Below are 16497 nucleotides of genomic sequence, written 5' to 3' on the forward strand. Positions count from 1 at the left end.
CCAATTATCATCATTGGGGGCTTCGAGTGTTGGAATCTTAGACCTCTCACCCATAGACATTGGACCACATCGAGACCTCTCAAGAACAAATAATTCCAACCACTCACTTGTCGCCATGCATGACATAAGAACTTTAGTTTCAAATGTTTTTTCCAATTGATGGCGCTAGAGCGTTGTTTTAATTTGGTGGATGTTTGTATGGCAAGGTTTCCAGCACGGTTAATCATATGGAGTCTCATTGGAATCTCAACGTTTCAATTATGCATTACTCGAGCTCTATGACGAAGATGTTAACGATTTACGTGGGTTCCCAAGGGGGGTGGAGTGCGACTTTGTCGGCTTGACCACTTTGATTTTCGAGGTGCCCGTGTGTGAATCTCGGAATGGAATTCCGAAAGCCAATTGCAAGAGAATACGGAGAGATATGGTCAGTCTGCGCTGGGCTATGGGGATTTTTGCCTTTCCACAAAGATATAGCAACAGGCTAGGCTAGAAGGAAGCTTTAGCTCAGAAGCATTACAGACTGCTTCCGAAGGAAGGTATGAGAGAATGTAGTGCTAGCGCTTGGGAAGCCTTCCATACAGAAAGCAGAATTGCTCAATACAAGATGGGGCTATTTGGAAACAGCACTTAACCTCTAATTTAAAAAAAATAAGGACTTGGCAGATTCAACGTTTTGTAGCAGTCTGGTACGTGAGGCGCTTGTAAACAGGCGCTTGAGTTAGATAACATGGTTTTTCATCACCCCTGTCTTTACATATGCGAAAATTAGAGACGATGAAACCAAATAAATCATTTCCAAAAGGTCTTTTGCAATGCCCAGGTTATATATTTTGCAAGTGATGAGCCAACTTAACCCGGTGTCGCAACGCTCCATCTGTTCTTGCAGAGGGCCTGTGGTTGATGCCTCCAGTGGTTTTTCTGGGTTTTTGGGAGGGTTGAAGAGGTTGTGCATAGATGGGCGTCTCGATGAAGCACTTGAGACTGTAAGATACATGAATCAGCAAGGACTTCATGTTTCCAGTGCCGTCTTTGATATCCTTTTACAGGGATGCATTCATAAGAAAAACCTGGTAGTAGGTAGGAAAGTGCATTCGCTTATTTTAAAACATGGATTCAAATTGGATGTTTTTTTGGGGAGCCACCTCATCCGCATGTTTGCTTTGTGTGGGAGCTTATCTGAAGCCAATCAAGTCTTCCACAAACTGTCAGAACCCAATGTCTTCACATGGGGTGCAATTATTTCGGCCCACACTAAGCTCAGACAAGGTGATAAGGCTATTAAGCTGTATCATCAAATGCGGCAGTCACGTGTGAAGCCAGATGGACATGTTTTTGTTGCAGTTCTTAAAGCTTGTGCCAGTACAATAGCCCTGGCACAGGGCAAGGTTGTCCATGGCCATGTCATTGAAAGTGATTTTGAATTGGATGCTTATGTTGTAAATGCTCTTACTGGCATGTACGCCAAATGCGGCAGCCTTAATGATGCTCGCAGAGTTTTTGATAGATTCCCGAAACCAGGACTGGTAACATGGAGTGCAATGATTGCAGAATACGTACAGCATGGGCAGGGTCAGGAGGCTCTCCAACTTTACCAGCAAATGCTGTCAGAAGACGTAAAACCTGATATTATCACATATTCCAGCATATTCAGAGTATGTTCAAGTATAGTAAGTCTTTATCAAGGGAAGCTGGTGCATTCCCATTTTGTTGAAAGTGGCTTGGGTTCAGATATCTACGTTGAGAATACTCTTATTGATATGTATACCAAATGCAACAGTCTTGTGGACGCACGCAGTGTTTTTGATAGCTCAGTGGATCGAGATGTGGTAACATGGAGCTCGATGATTTCAGGGTATGCAGAGCATGGCCATGGTCAGGAGGCTCTCCTGCTTTTCCAGCAAATGCAATCTGAGGGCGTGGAACCAAACCATGTCACCTTTGTATTCGTGCTAAAGGTATGTTGCAGCTTGAGAAATATAGGTCGAGGCAAGCTTATTCATGCTCACATCATTGAGTATGGTTCTGATTCAGATGTCTTTGTTAGGAGCACCCTTATTGACATGTATGCTAAGTGTGGAAGCCTCGAGGATGCTCATGCAGTTTTCAATAAACTGTCAAAGCGAAGTCTAGTAGAGTGGAGTACAATGATTTCTGGCTATGCTGTGCATGGCCATGGTCAAGAGGCTCTGCAACTTTATCGCCTGATGCAAGAGGAGGGGATAAAACCTGACAATATTACATTTGTCAGCATCCTCAAAGCCTGTTCCACTGCATCAGCCCTCTGTGAAGCAAGTCTTATTCATGTCCAGATTGTTGAAAGTGGTTTTCAATCTGATATTGTTGTTGGAGGTGCGCTCATTGATACATATGCCAAATGCGGTAAGCTCGAGGATGCTTATGGGGTGTTTGACAAAATGCCAGATCGAGATGTGGTGGCATGGAGTGGAATGATTGCAGGATATGTGGAGTCTGCACAGTGTCAGGAGGCTCTTCAACTTTTCCAGCAATTGCAAAATGATGGCATTATACCAAATCAAGTTACGTTTATTTGCATTCTGAAAGCCTGTTGTAGCATAGCAGCTCTAGATCATGGCAAACTGATTCATATCTGGATCATTGAAAGTGGTTATGAGTCAAATGCATGCATCGGCAGCTCTCTGATTGACATGTATGCAAAATCTGGGAGTCTGAGGGATGCGTTCAGGGTTTTTGAAAATCTACCCAAGCAAAATGTGGTGACATGGACAGCAATGATTGGGGGATATGCTGAACACAGTGATTATGAATTGGCCCTGAAATGTTTTAACGACATGCAGCAAGAAGGCTTGCAACCTGATGAGGGGACCTTTGTCTGTCTTCTGTCTGCATGCAATCGTGTTGGTACAGTTGAGGAAGGCTTTCGCCATTTTGCTTATATGAAAGAAAAGCATGGGATTTCTCCGATGCTTGATCATTATAATTGCATGGCTGATATCCTTGGCCGGGCAGGGTGTGTGAAAGAGGCAGAAGACTTGCTGCGGACTACACCATTGCAAGACAATATTGTGGGGTGGATGTCTTTGCTCAGCCACTGCAGAACACATGGAAATGTGAATGAAGGAAGAAGGTGTTTTGAACATGTTATGACAGCTGATTCTAGACATGCTTCTGGATATGTACTTATGTCGGATACCTATGCAGCAGCTGGTATGCGGGAGGATGCAAGTAAAGTACTTGCACTCAAAAAAAGTGCAAATGCATGGAAGAAGCCAGGGGAAGCTTTTGTAGAGATAGACAACGAGGTGCACAGTTTTGTTGTTGGGGAGAAATGCCACCCACAAATCACCAAAATTTATGGCAAGCTAGAGCGACTATCTGTGCTGATGGAAGAACAGATATATGCCTTACAAGTTCATGCAGGCTCTTAGACTACAGCTGCCAACATGTTAAGTCTTCTGTTTGACGATTTGCTGTCAACAGTTGTCCCTGAATTGTTTGGAAGGCATGCAAAGCTTGAAGCCCATGACATGAGAATTTTCTCTATTGTCACTCAGTATCCAATATATTATTTTCATGAATTTGGGCTTGTGCCAATATGTACTCATAATTGCATCCTCTAGTGTCACACGTGATGCGTGAAAGAGGCCACACTCTTACCTAAATTTGCTATACGATGTCAAGACAATTTTGTGGCGTGGATGTTTGCAAGATTTTCTTGAGTCAACTGGTCCGTAGGCTATGTTGCTGGATATCAAGCATTTATGCTTGTGCTGCCACGTTGGAGGATGAGGGCAAGGTGTTACAGGACAAATGATGCAGTTGATGGAACGAAGAGCTTCATAGAGTTTGGTCATAAGTGACATGATCTTATGGTAATGTATTGAAGATCTATGATCAGTCACAAGGAGCTTCATTGCAAATGAAGAAGCAATGATGCGGGCTTACAATACTTTAATTATGTCAGTGGAAGACAGACAATGTCATATACATGTGAGAAACTGACCGTACCTCTTAGGCTGAAATACAAGACTGCTCAATCAACAATGGGGCCTTTTCTTGTGATTATCATTTACTACTTAGAAACAATATACAAAGGCTTATAAACAATGGGGCCTTTTCTTGTGATTATCATTAAAGGTTTATAAACAATATTCAAAGGCTGCCAAATGTTCAATCCTGAAGTCTTGTCCCGCTTTGGATACAAGATACCTGATGGAAAAGAGCAGCGAATCACCTCCATTATTTCTTCAGATCAAAACTTCCTGCATGAATGGTTGCACTTGTCTTTAAAATTGGTTGCTTGACCACCAGATTTGAAGTGATCCATGTTGGTTCTGATAGTGAAGGAAAATTGTCAGTTATACAGGATGTTTGTACAAAGCTGGGCAATCTCTGAGGAAAGAGGTAATTAAGGATCATGAGTCTCGACCAAAAGGGATAGATAGCATGTTGTGTATGAAGAGAAGTCTTGCACCCCGGTGAGAGGAAAGAGATTTTATCGTCATCATAAATGCATGTGCTTGCACCAGAAGCTGCAAAGGTAAGTCCAAGTCTCTAATATAACAGAGAGCACTACAAAGAAGGTTTTTTTATTATAAAGAGAACATGCCGGCTTGCATTAAAGGGGAGGTCACCCAAAAGAAAGACCAAAATACAAAAAGTCTCCGGCTAAACTGGGCGAACTGCCCGTGGCGTACGCTGCGAAAGCAACTTCTCTTAGCCCAGATAGACTCATAACCCGGAAGTCCTTAGATCAAACAGATAGGAGCCAACCAAGGTATCCTTCCTACTGACTACCACCGCCAAGTCAATCAGCACAGCTTTCAAATGACCTTATACCGCATCTTCCCGGTAGCCAACCCCAACCCCACGATTAAAGACAATACTATTGCGAACAGACCAGATGACCAAGAACACCGCAGCATGCAAGTAAGACAAGCAGGCCGCAAGAGTTGACGGCAAGCCCGGCGGATCCGTGTAAAGAATGAACAAAGCAGTTTCATCCCAAGAAGCGCGCCATCAAACCCACCTAAGTCAAGAAGCTAGACTAGACCATTCTAGTAACCAGACAAACCCAGAGCAGATGGGCGTATTTTCAACACTCCTGCCACACAATGGACAACAGGGATTGCTTTTCATCCACTTAGCAGCAACTTGCAAATCTGCCCCTTAGAGGGAGCCACATCTGCAGAATCTTCCAAAGCAGGAAAGTTGCCCTACGAGTGATGTCTCTTATCCGAGCCTTCCACCATTCGGACGTACATCTCAGCTTCCATTTCACATTGAGGGATGCAAAGAGCAACTGACTCTCCGTTAGCTTCCTGTACACTACTCTTGCCGTGATCTTGCGAAGACGAGTCTTCTCAATATTCCATTGATTCACCCTCTAGTTTGTGGAGGCAAATGTACTTCGAGGGCCACCTTATGCAGGACCTCTGCAATCAGTGTAACTTTCCTATCATTCAACTTAAAACGGTCTTTGATATACGGTACAATCAAAAGCTAGCTCTCCTTAAATCGCAAAGCTGCAGCCAGGAGAAATTCCCCTGCACACTTTTAGCACAAGGAAGCTCAATCCATTCAAAGAACAACTCCGCTCCCACAGATTCTCATGCAGGCTAACATCACCTTGCAGCCCTGGTATCCCTTTCCACAGTATCAAACCCAGACCACTAACCAGGTCGAGCCCACAATGTTTAAAGGAAACCAGAAACATGACCTATCGTACTATGACAAACTCCTCTATGCTCATGGATGAACCATGTGGTATATTCCACCTAGGGTGCTTGGCATTCAAACAGGCCTGGCAACTTCTTACGGATCAAGGAAATGTTCCTCTTACAAACATCTAGAATACCCAGGCCTCCACAAGACTTGGAGGCCTTCATTGCCTCCCAAGGAACATAATGCCATATGCGTCTATCACCTTCAAAAGCCTTTCTATCTCCCGCTAGTGACTTTCCTTAAACATCTAGAGAGAAGTCAAATATCTAGTCGTGGTTGACAAGACATGCTTTAGCACAAGAACTCTAGCATTCCACCCCAAACTTAAACCATGCCATTGCTCGACTCTCTATCTAATCTTATCCTTCGACTTGAGCTTAAGGGATAGTCATCAAGATCTTCATAATCCTCATCAAAAGTTACAATCTTGAAATAAAGATTAAAAAAAACTTTGACTTCATTGCTTTGACATAGTTTAGAATCATTGACTTGAATCAGATTAAGAATGTACCCCAAACCCTCCTTATTGTAAGGGCTTCTGTAGTGAGGCTCAAAGAATGCATTTGGATTAACCTTTTCTTACTTCCACATGACATCAATTGCAAATGATGGTGCAAATTTATAGCATGCATAGTTAGCAAATGACTCTTCATCATCTTCTATTGGAAAGTAATCATCTTTCTGCTCTTTATCATCATTTGATAGATCATTCTCTTGTTGCTCCATTTGTCGATGAAGAAAACTAGAACATATAGGCATTGGATAGTCTTCATACACACCTTCCATGCTTTCAAACTTTGAAGAACTTCTTTCCAATTGGTCCAATTACTATCCAACTGTTTGGGCTGCTTGTTGTCTGACTCCAAACGGGCTGCTTGCTGTACGACTCCTTTCTGACTGCTATCGAACTACTGTATGACTGTTTGAACTGAATGTTCGATTCCATTTGTTTATGAACAAAAATCACTGAATTATCGTTGCATATCTTACCATCATCTTTGAAATAGAGTTGGAATCAAAATCGGAATCGGAATCGAAATTGGAATCACTGTCTGCTTCATGCCCAAATTCAGACTATAGAATCTGAACTCTTTGTTGAGGCTCAGAGATGTCATTAATATGCTGATTAGATCTCCAATTGCCTCTGTGGAATTTTGTATGCCAAGCTTTTGCCTTCTAAAGTAAAGCTAAATATTTGAAAAGTTTATCTAATAACTTTATGGCGTTCCGATCATACTTTGTCTCACAAATTGCTGGAAAGATCTCATAAAACTTGTCATCCAAAAGGGATGGACAATATGACCATGTTGCTTGCAATACTTACACAAATTTAGATAACAATCCTTTTCTTTGTGATAAGAATTTGCAGACAACAAACAATGCATCCTGACACTTTTTGTGCTTGAACTTTGCCATGATGATGAAAATTAGAAACTTGTTGTTGATGTAAATCAGAAAATATTGAAATAAATGTATCGCAAATACATGCTTCAGTTCGTTCAGACTTTGAATTTTGCATTTAAAACTATGTCGAACTGTCCTCCAACAATTTTACTCACGTCGGACCTCAATCCACCAAGCAAATCATCTCCATTTTAGAGTCCAAAAACATATATTGAAAGCTGGTACAATGTAGAATCATGTTGTCAAGTTGGATTTCAAAGAACAGATCATAATAAAGACAACAATGGTCAGACTTTTGTTGGACTGCACAGTCAGACCATGGTCGGATTGTCAAAATAGGACTGTATTTGATGTTTGGAAGTCTGAATTCCTTCAAGCTTGCACTTTGAATCATCCCCAAAAAATAGAACTTTGTGGCTCTTCTCACAGCTTTCAATACAACAACTTTTAGCTCCTTTATTGGCATTTATGTGTCTATTAAAGGCGTTTATGCGTTCCATGGATGGAAAATCATCTTTTGTCATTTCATTGCATAGGCCATGATTTATACAGTCTAGCAGTTGCAATACGTTTGCAATTCAAATTCCTTGACGTGCAGAAGAGAATTATCAGCAGGAAAAGCACAAAACATGAGACTCAAGACATGAATTGAGTGATGGAAGAGCAATTGCCCAAAGTTACTCGTTTTGTGAAATAGGAAGAGAGATTCGTCACTCGAGCGTATCAGAGCAATCGATCTCAAAAGGAATTCTTGCAAAAAGAGCAGTGTCGCTTCTTTCTCGATGGTGAATTTCAGCTGAGCACCCATGAGGACACCCTCCTCAGCTGCTGTTGTCGCCGCTTGGAGAGTTGCTTCTCCACACCAACCTTGGAGAAGCTCGGAAGTTCTGCCACCGGTTTCCACATCCTGGCGAGGGCGCAGCTGGTAGTCAATACATCCGGCCGCGTGAGTTCATGCACGCCACAGAGCAAGGTAGCGCACTAGCAGCAGACGAACGACGACAAAGTTCTATATAGACCCTCCCAAGTGGTTGAACAATGAATTCAGCAAGAGAGATCCTAGGCTACCGAATTTTGGAAGTAGTACTGCAAGCGCGACTCTGGATATACGATCGTTTCAACCCTTCTTGTGGTCTAGCCGCTTTGAATTGTTGTGATCAACATTATGGGCGCCAAGAAGGACCAGCCTATCTACAAGAGGTGGATGTGAAGCGTGCTTAGCAATAGCAGCATCAAAGGTGGAATCCGTGAGCTCGAGGACGGCCTAGGAAAGAACTTCATCGCGATCCGCAGCTATAGGGAATGGGGATGCGATCAAGAGTAGAAGAAACAACGAAATCCCTGGCCGAGTATTGGTACCAAAATTCGCCATAGCTCCTTTTCGTCTGGTCAGGTTCCTGGTTAGAAGTCCCTCTTTCATCCATAGTCGGACAGAAAAAGCGGAGAGGAAGGTACTGCGATCTCCCACCTGAAAATCGAGAATCTGCTCAGTACTCAGCTTCCTTCATCCCGCACAGAGGCCAATTGCTATAGATTGGACTGAGAGCTCGAGATCTGCTGGCTATGGCGGAGGTGGAAAGGCCTCTTTTGCTGTGCTCTAATCTGCCTTGCGAAGTCCTGATTCCTACGCACGCAGGCAACAAATCCAGGTTCTGTCGGTGAGGTATGGAAGGTGATTACGAGTGAGAGATCTGAATTTGACATCGAACGGATTGCAGGGTCGCTTGACGGCTGCGTTGGGGGACTTTCTCATCTTTCGTTGTTGGATTTGTCTCACAACAACAACTTCTCAGGATGAAATCCTTGCGCCCAATTGTTTGCAGGATCTCCAAAATGTGTTACAGGCCAAATCAGACCTGCAACAACAAGAATTTCTGAATTCGAGATACAAGGATAGAACATCAGACTACAACAGACTCAAGGAAGATTACTGTCGGATCAAAGTTGAACTGTTCTTGGAATAGAAGTAATGATCATCTTTCATGAAACATACGTGCAATGCACATCACGAATGACTCACTAACTTACTTAGCTTAACACTTAGCCTAGGTGCCTCGTTAACCCTCAACAAAGACCTAACCATTGGATTATAGATTTAATGCTTTGGAATATTTTTTTCATCTTTTCTTAGTTTATTTTTTACTTCAAAAAATCAAAACAAATGAATATATTGGAATAAGCTCTGCACTCTCTGAGGAATATTCCATTGAGATGGCCATATAACATATAATAAGAGGGATTTCATTTCTTTAATATCACAATGTCTACCTCTTTAAATTTGGGGCATGTCCTATACACTCGGACTTTACATAGGGAAATGAGAGCTTATAGAATATCTCAAATCTTCACTCAGATGGTATTTTTGTGTGCACAAATACATATACGAAGTTTCATTGGAAGACTACAAAATGATATTCCTTAGAAAACTAGGTGAGATTAGCCATTTATTACCCAGAAATGCATGTTTTCCCTCTAGATAGTCTAGGAAACTAATCAAAGTGGGACACCCTTAGCTTGTAACCACCCTTTTGCTGGTGATATTGCATCCACATGTGATATTCTTACTAGCTTGTGGGGCACTACCTCATCTAGTGAGGCCAATGTTTGTGGTTTAGAGGTTGCATTACTTTATAAAGGTGTTGTTTATGTTTGTGTAGCTTGTGCAAAGCCTTCTTAATTCCATGGGTGGGTGCAATGGCTTTGAATTACCATACATGGGTGCAAATCCTTTCCGATTCATGTATCTCTACTACTACAAACTCTACTATCTAGAACAAGGCATATTTTTTAGTTGGAATAGTGTTTATTAACTTGTGGTTGCCCCCTAATTCCAAGTAGTCAAATGAGGCTCTATGCCTCTTTTCTCTAATCTTGCTAAGAAAATAGGAGAGGTTGAGAGGAGAAGAGTGTAGACACAAACTAAGTATGCAATACATTCTGATGAAAAAGAAGATGAATATATACAAATTCACCGTTTAGGGTTAGGATTTGTCTCTTATCCGATTATAGAAGGTGCACTTTACACCATTGCTAATACCCCATCTTAGATTGCATTTGATAAGTAGAGGAGGGTGCATTACAAAGATGCTTTTTGAAGTAGAGTCTGTGCTATTTATGATAGGAGCCAAACTAAAAAGAAAAAAGTTAAAATACTCTTCATATAAATAAATGAAAGTTCATGTTTATTCTTGATTTGAGCATTGTACTCTTCATCCATTGCACATTGCCATTCTAGAACTTGGATTGCCTCCCTAAATGACCTCCTTGAAGATGTCAGTTCTTGTATTTCTATTACTTTGGTCATGAATGCAAAGCTAATTTCATAAGTACATCTTTTTTGTTATTTTTTCTCACAAAATTCTCTTTTGAAATTGGAGGTGGAGCTTTTGGTATACCAATTATGAGCTTGGTAGTTTTTTTTCAAACTTTCAATTATTAGGCAAACTCCAATTTACATGCTTCGACCCAATATGGATCGAGAATGTTCTTTTTGTATAGTATGTCTCTAGATGACTTCATGATTACTACTCCATTCTTTATATTTGCAAATCCATCCTAATAAGGAGTAGATTTCTATGAACTTGGGGGAGAAAGACTTTTCAATCTAGTCAAAAGCATAAGCAATAATACAAAATAAGAGGAGACTGCCTAAGATTAAGGATGGTCAACTATTGGGAAGCCCAGTGCCCAAGGCAGAGATGGGGGAAGTATGTAAATTGATCTCTTATCTTACTCTAATTGACTGTTGATCCCTCCAGGGGGCTATAAATTTCTTATTGGTTGAGAGTTAACTCTTAAATACTAAGAAATTGATCCCTCTAGGGGGCTATAAGTTTCTTATTGGTTGAGAGTTAACTCTTAAACACTAAGAAATTGATCCCTCAAGGGGGCTATAAGTTTCTTATTGGTTGAGAGTTAACTCTTAAACACTAAGAAATTGATCCCTCAAGGGGAAATGAACTTTTTGATCCCTCAAGGGGAGATGGAATTATTGATCCCTTAAGCAGAGATGGACTTTTGATCCCTCAATGGGGTAGGAAATTCCTTGTTGGCTAAGAGCTAACTATCTTTGCCCAACTTTTCTTGTCCTTCAAGAAGTGAACGTTATAGATTCAACGCTTATACAAAGACTAAATATAGTTGACAGACAAAGGGAGTAGTCCTACAACATTTTCAAAATTAAAGTAGCTCTGATGAGAAAAGTGAGTAGGCAAGAGCAAGGGTTGAAATAAATTTTGATAATTTATACCTTGAATCCCCTTTGACTATTAAGGATCTAAAAGATCTAGCAAAGGTCATGATGATGCAAAGACTCCTTGAGAGCATGGACTTCCTATTGGATCTTGCAAGTCCCTACCTCTACTCCTTTGGTAGGAAAGTGTCTCTGACCAAAAATTTCCTTTTCACATAAATGGAGGCATAACAAATTCCACAAAGAGGGCAAATAAGAGGAGCTTAGAAACTAAAGACCTCTTACCATGCTAACTATTGCTACAAAATTTTGGCAAAAGTACTAGTATTGAGAATCCAAAAAAGAATGGACACTTGGATTCTTCAAGAATAGAATTGTTCATCAAAGGTAGATGTCTTTCATAATCCATCATTAACATTTGGGAGGCATGTGCGTGTCAGAAATGAGAGCAGTGAGTGCTCAACGGAAGGAGCTCATGCGAGAGAAGGAGGAGATGAAAGAGACATCACACAAGAGGATAAGGATCAATATATCAATTGTATATCGATCATCAGCCTTATTATAAGGCTCCTAGGTTCTCCACACAATACACATAGGTTCCACTTATGTATAGGCAACCAAGTCTCCACAAGCCTATCCAGGTCCTATCTGAGATACAACCCTCCAATCATTGTGATGGTAAAATCTCAACACCCCTCCTCAATAAAAAATGGCAAAGGAGTATTGCACTATATTAGGTGATATGAAAATACGAGAAGCCTTTATCGATAGAATTATTACAAGGTTTTGGATTTACTAGAAGACCTGGTATTAATTTAACATCCTACTAGATAGGTAGGCTAGTGTATTGGTAAAAGAAGATTGACTCTATGAACTTGCTTGACCTCTTGCTCCATTCTCACACAGTTGCCAACACAAGGTTGCCACCCTTGCTCAAGTGATATGCACATAGATATAATCGAGCTTGCACAAACTTTCTTGGTGCTTTTTGCATGCCGTACCTCCTCCAACTCAATGACATGAGGATAGCAACACCTCCTCTATATGGAAATGAGGCCATTCATTTGATGATGGTGGATTTAGTAGGGTTCTCACTTGTCTTACTTTAAGTCAAGGCAATGTCTACTCCTTTATAAATATAGAGAAAAATATACATAGGCATGTCATATAAAAGATACTCATAAAGAATGAGGATACAAGTGTTAATAGAGTCACAACAAATTTGTACTCGAGTAGTGAGTTCATAATCCCACAAATTATTTTCCATTTAGACCTTGCCAAAATTATGCACAAATCTATTATCTAGATTAAGAAAAATATAAGTGTGAGCACACTCATCTTCCTTTACATCATATGCACTTTCCCAATTGGATATCCTCTCATAATGCATGGCAATACACTCTTGACTATCAAGACATTATGAATGAATGTTTTCGATACTCAAAACATCTTGCCAATAAACATCGATTGGGCCATTATACCCTAAGGAATAAAAGGGAAAAAATTAGCCAATAAAACGGCACAAAAATAGCTCCCCTTTTGAAGGGTTACCAAAGTGCCATTTTGCTAGTTGACCTATTTCTCTTTCCTATTTGGACAAGCCCTTGGTCCTCTTGGTCAACACCCTTTTGCATTGAACTACTTCATCTTCATCCTCAGACATTACTCTTGGTCCTCTTGGTCATTGTCACTCTTTGAGTAGGCCAATCTTCTTCATCTCTAGACTTGAATGTGGTTGAGATGGTGTGTCAGAGTGTTTTGTTCTAGGCAAGCGTAATAGATCCCTCTACTTTGCACGATGTTCATTGTTTCCCCCCTTCTTCCTTTGCCCATCAGAGCAGTCTTCTAGAAGGGCATAAAGTGTCTTGTTCCCCCTTTTATCAATTGGCTCAGCTATGATATTGGAGGGATTCCGCCATTCTCATCAACACATTGGAAAGGGATAGGCAGGTTCTTTACTTGTAGGTCTGTCAGGCATGCTCTAGCTTCTTATAAAGCAAGTTGTATGGGTTTTTATTTGTTGTTCTTGATAGGATGGGGATTGATTGTTTCTCCCCACCAATGTCAGTATTCTAGTTTCTTTGCAAAGTTTGTGGGATGGAGATTGATCTCCCACCTTGAATCTCATTTCCAAGGGTGCTGCTATCTTTGGAGCCAACCTTGGGAAAGACAAATCTATTCTCTAGGATGTTATTAGATACGCAACTTTACATAGAATTTGGGTTTCTCGGTATGAGGCCTTGGCCAATAGATCAATTGTTTTCTCTTTGTCTTGTAAGCAGGTAGTCATGTAGATAGCTGTAGAGGGAAATCTTACTCCAACTTGCCTTATTTCCCATAGAATCCCCGGGGCTCAGAGCCTTCAAAAATAAAGAGCTTCAGGCTGACCAATATGTCGCCTAAAGTTAGAGATAAAAGAACCTCAAAAAATCCAATTGCTTGTAAAAGGTCAATGTTAGTTTTAAAAAAAAGCAGTGACACAGAGAAGATGGTGACATGTGCCTAGCAACCATCCATGAAGAAAAGAACCATTTTCTCCCTTCAATAATAAAACACTATGATTAACCATCTCTAGCGCCAATAGATACTCCAACAAAGGCCTCTGGAAACACTTCTAACAACCCGAACCTCTAGCTGAGTGGCATATTCTTCTATAACACATCTCAAGTAGCTAGAAAATGTCTTTTAGAATAAAAAGGACACTAGGATGGGGGTGGTTCTAGGTGGCTTTTGCCTAGAAATTGGTAGCATGGGAAACATAGGAGAAGGAAGATTGACATTGAGTATTAGATAACCAATAACAGAAGCAACACCCCTTGAGAACTAATCATGATGAGCAGTAGCAACAAGATCTAATGACCATTAGATAAATGCCCAATAGCAAGTTGATTAGTTAGCAAAGGAACAATAATGACATAAAAAGAGAAACAACAATATTGAGGAACAATCAACTAGCTAAAAAGGTAGAGCTACAAAAATGACAAGAAGAAAAGGAAGAGAAAAGAGTGCCTAGTGCTCTGATAGTATGTTAGAAATGAGGAGAGAGGGTGATCAATGGAAGAAGATCACATGGGAGAAGGTTTGCTATAACAAAGGTTTGTGTCAATGGGGATATGAGTCCATCATTCTAGGTAAAAGATTCCATTAGACAAGGCTACAAAACAATCCCTCTTCTTCTTACTATAGTAGCTGACTCTAATAGGCCATCTCATCCACTAGCAAGTGGAAGAAAGAAAGATCAAGGGCATTGAACTTCATTCTAGTTAAGAACTAGTTAACAAGTAGCTTGCTATAGCAGTTGGCTCTCTTTATTAGCTCATCCATCAATAAGTGGAACATGGAAAGATCAAGAGCCTTAATTTTCTTTCTAGAAAATAGATTTTCAATCAGTGGTTTGCTTATGACAAAGTTGAGCCCGAGGAACACTTCTCAAGAAATATCAAGGACTTTGGCCTATTTAAACACCTTTTGTACTACTTCAAAGTCAATTATCGATAGGAAAAATGGCTTACCATACCCTCTTGTCAAAAGATCACAAAGTTTTGGATCAAATAGGGTGTTTCAAACTTCCAAAGGGAATTATGTTCATACTATTAGGGATTCCAATGGGATTTGATGTTTCTATGAAAGATAGGTGGGATTGATTCCTATACTGGTTCAAAAAAAAGTCAGATAAATGTAGAGAATTACAAGAAAATCTAGATGGGAGGAGCCTATCATAAGTCATTTCACCTATCTAGTAGCCATCTTTATTTACTCATCCTTGTGCCCCACTCTTTTTGAAGGGCTAGAGAAATTTAGTAGAAAATGTAGTTCTTTTGTATGGGGAGGGGCACTAGTAGGAAAAGTATATCCCTAGCTAAGAGGTCCTTTTATATGAAGACAAATTCTAAAGGAGGGTTGGGGGTTTTGGATATTCAAGAATTAGCCTTTAAGTTGTTAGTACCTTGAGTCATAAATGCCTTTCTTTATTCATGTTAGACCATTGAGAGATCCTAAACCCCTTCTAATTAGAGAAACTAATCCTTATTCTTAGGCTTCTGTAACCCTAAATCTTGTAGGACTAAGGGCATCTTGCTTTGGAGATCCCTTTTGACTTCCTTTAGGCAATGAAATGTCAAGTCATTTTCTCTAATAAAGGGGAATTTATGAGTAATGAATCCATATGGATCTCAACTATTTTCAAGGTCAATGACCATAGGGACGATGATTTTATTACATCCCAAAAAAACTCTACAAGGTTGAGGTAGCTCGAGATAAGAGATGAACTCAGGTGGAAATTTTGTCTTGAGAGAAGGAGAAAGTTTGGGCTCACACCAATAAGAGCACATTCTTATGGTGAGCAGGAGATTGGACTTATGGTTTAGTAGCATTCAATGGAAAGAAGAATTCACACTTAGGAACCTCTCATTTTTTGCCATCCCAACTTCCATTTCTATCTAGGGCATGATCCAAAAAATTTTTGTGCCATATTTTTACATGTAAGATAGAAACTAGCGGGAAGTTAGCCACTACTAGAGAAATAGGTTTCCTAAGATTTGGCATAAGGAAATACCAAAGACCAGAGTGCTTTGGTTCAGCATGTACAGAGTTGTTTGGCATTACTCTAGAGGGGAAAATATTGGCAACAGTGAGTGATAGCAAATGCCAAAGACATCAAGGCCGCCAAGAGTATGTCTTTCATTTGTTTGTTACTTATCCTTATGCTATAAGGATCTTAAAAATTATACAGGTTCAACAAGGGGATCCAATAAATTGGAAAGTTATTCTTCTGAGGGTTGCTTGTAAACTCAAACAAGTGTTCTAGAGTCACATAATAGCACATGCAATCTAGTTCATCTCAAACGGTTGAAAAAAGCTTTTAGTTCAATAATATTATTTTAATACTACAAAAAACTTTATGTTGTAGGCTTACCAAGGAGTTGTTGAATTTTATATAATGTCATGCTCAACTTTTGAAGGAAATAAATGAGCATGTGCAAGAATTTGTACAGGGAAACACACAAACTCAAGAGAAATTCTAGAAGCATGAATAATTTTTTTGAATAAGAAAGCTTCAAGTATTTGGATCATAAAATGTTGTATCTACGTTTTGTACTATTAGAGCATATATGCTATTTACCCAGATGTTGACAAATTGCTTCAAGGCAAAGAATGATGTACTATAGAATGTCTTGTAAAATCTTCCATTGCAC

General features: G+C 40.2%; 1 protein-coding gene and 1 long non-coding RNA gene across 2 annotated transcripts; one reads left to right on the forward strand and one right to left on the reverse strand.

The window, feature by feature from the left end:
• Positions 1–225: 225 nt before the first annotated feature.
• LOC147892571 (pentatricopeptide repeat-containing protein At5g27110-like) lies at positions 226–4235 on the forward strand. The gene has a single exon (XM_087387240.1). The coding sequence runs from the start codon at positions 816–818 to the stop codon at positions 3408–3410; it is 2595 nt and encodes an 864-aa protein (XP_087243366.1). The 5' UTR covers positions 226–815; the 3' UTR covers positions 3411–4235.
• A 3752-nt stretch (positions 4236–7987) lies between these two features.
• LOC147892572 (uncharacterized) lies at positions 7988–9069 on the reverse strand. Its single transcript, XR_015542379.1, has 2 exons — positions 8791–9069; positions 7988–8578 (listed from the first exon to the last, which is right to left on the reverse strand). It is a non-coding gene; the product is annotated as an uncharacterized LOC147892572 (long non-coding RNA).
• Positions 9070–16497: the final 7428 nt, after the last annotated feature.

This window comes from Dipteris shenzhenensis, chromosome 16, assembly GCF_047967505.1.
Source record: "Dipteris shenzhenensis isolate YYH24624 ecotype China chromosome 16, Dip_SZ_1.0, whole genome shotgun sequence".
Taxonomy (NCBI): Eukaryota; Viridiplantae; Streptophyta; class Polypodiopsida; order Gleicheniales; family Dipteridaceae; genus Dipteris; species Dipteris shenzhenensis.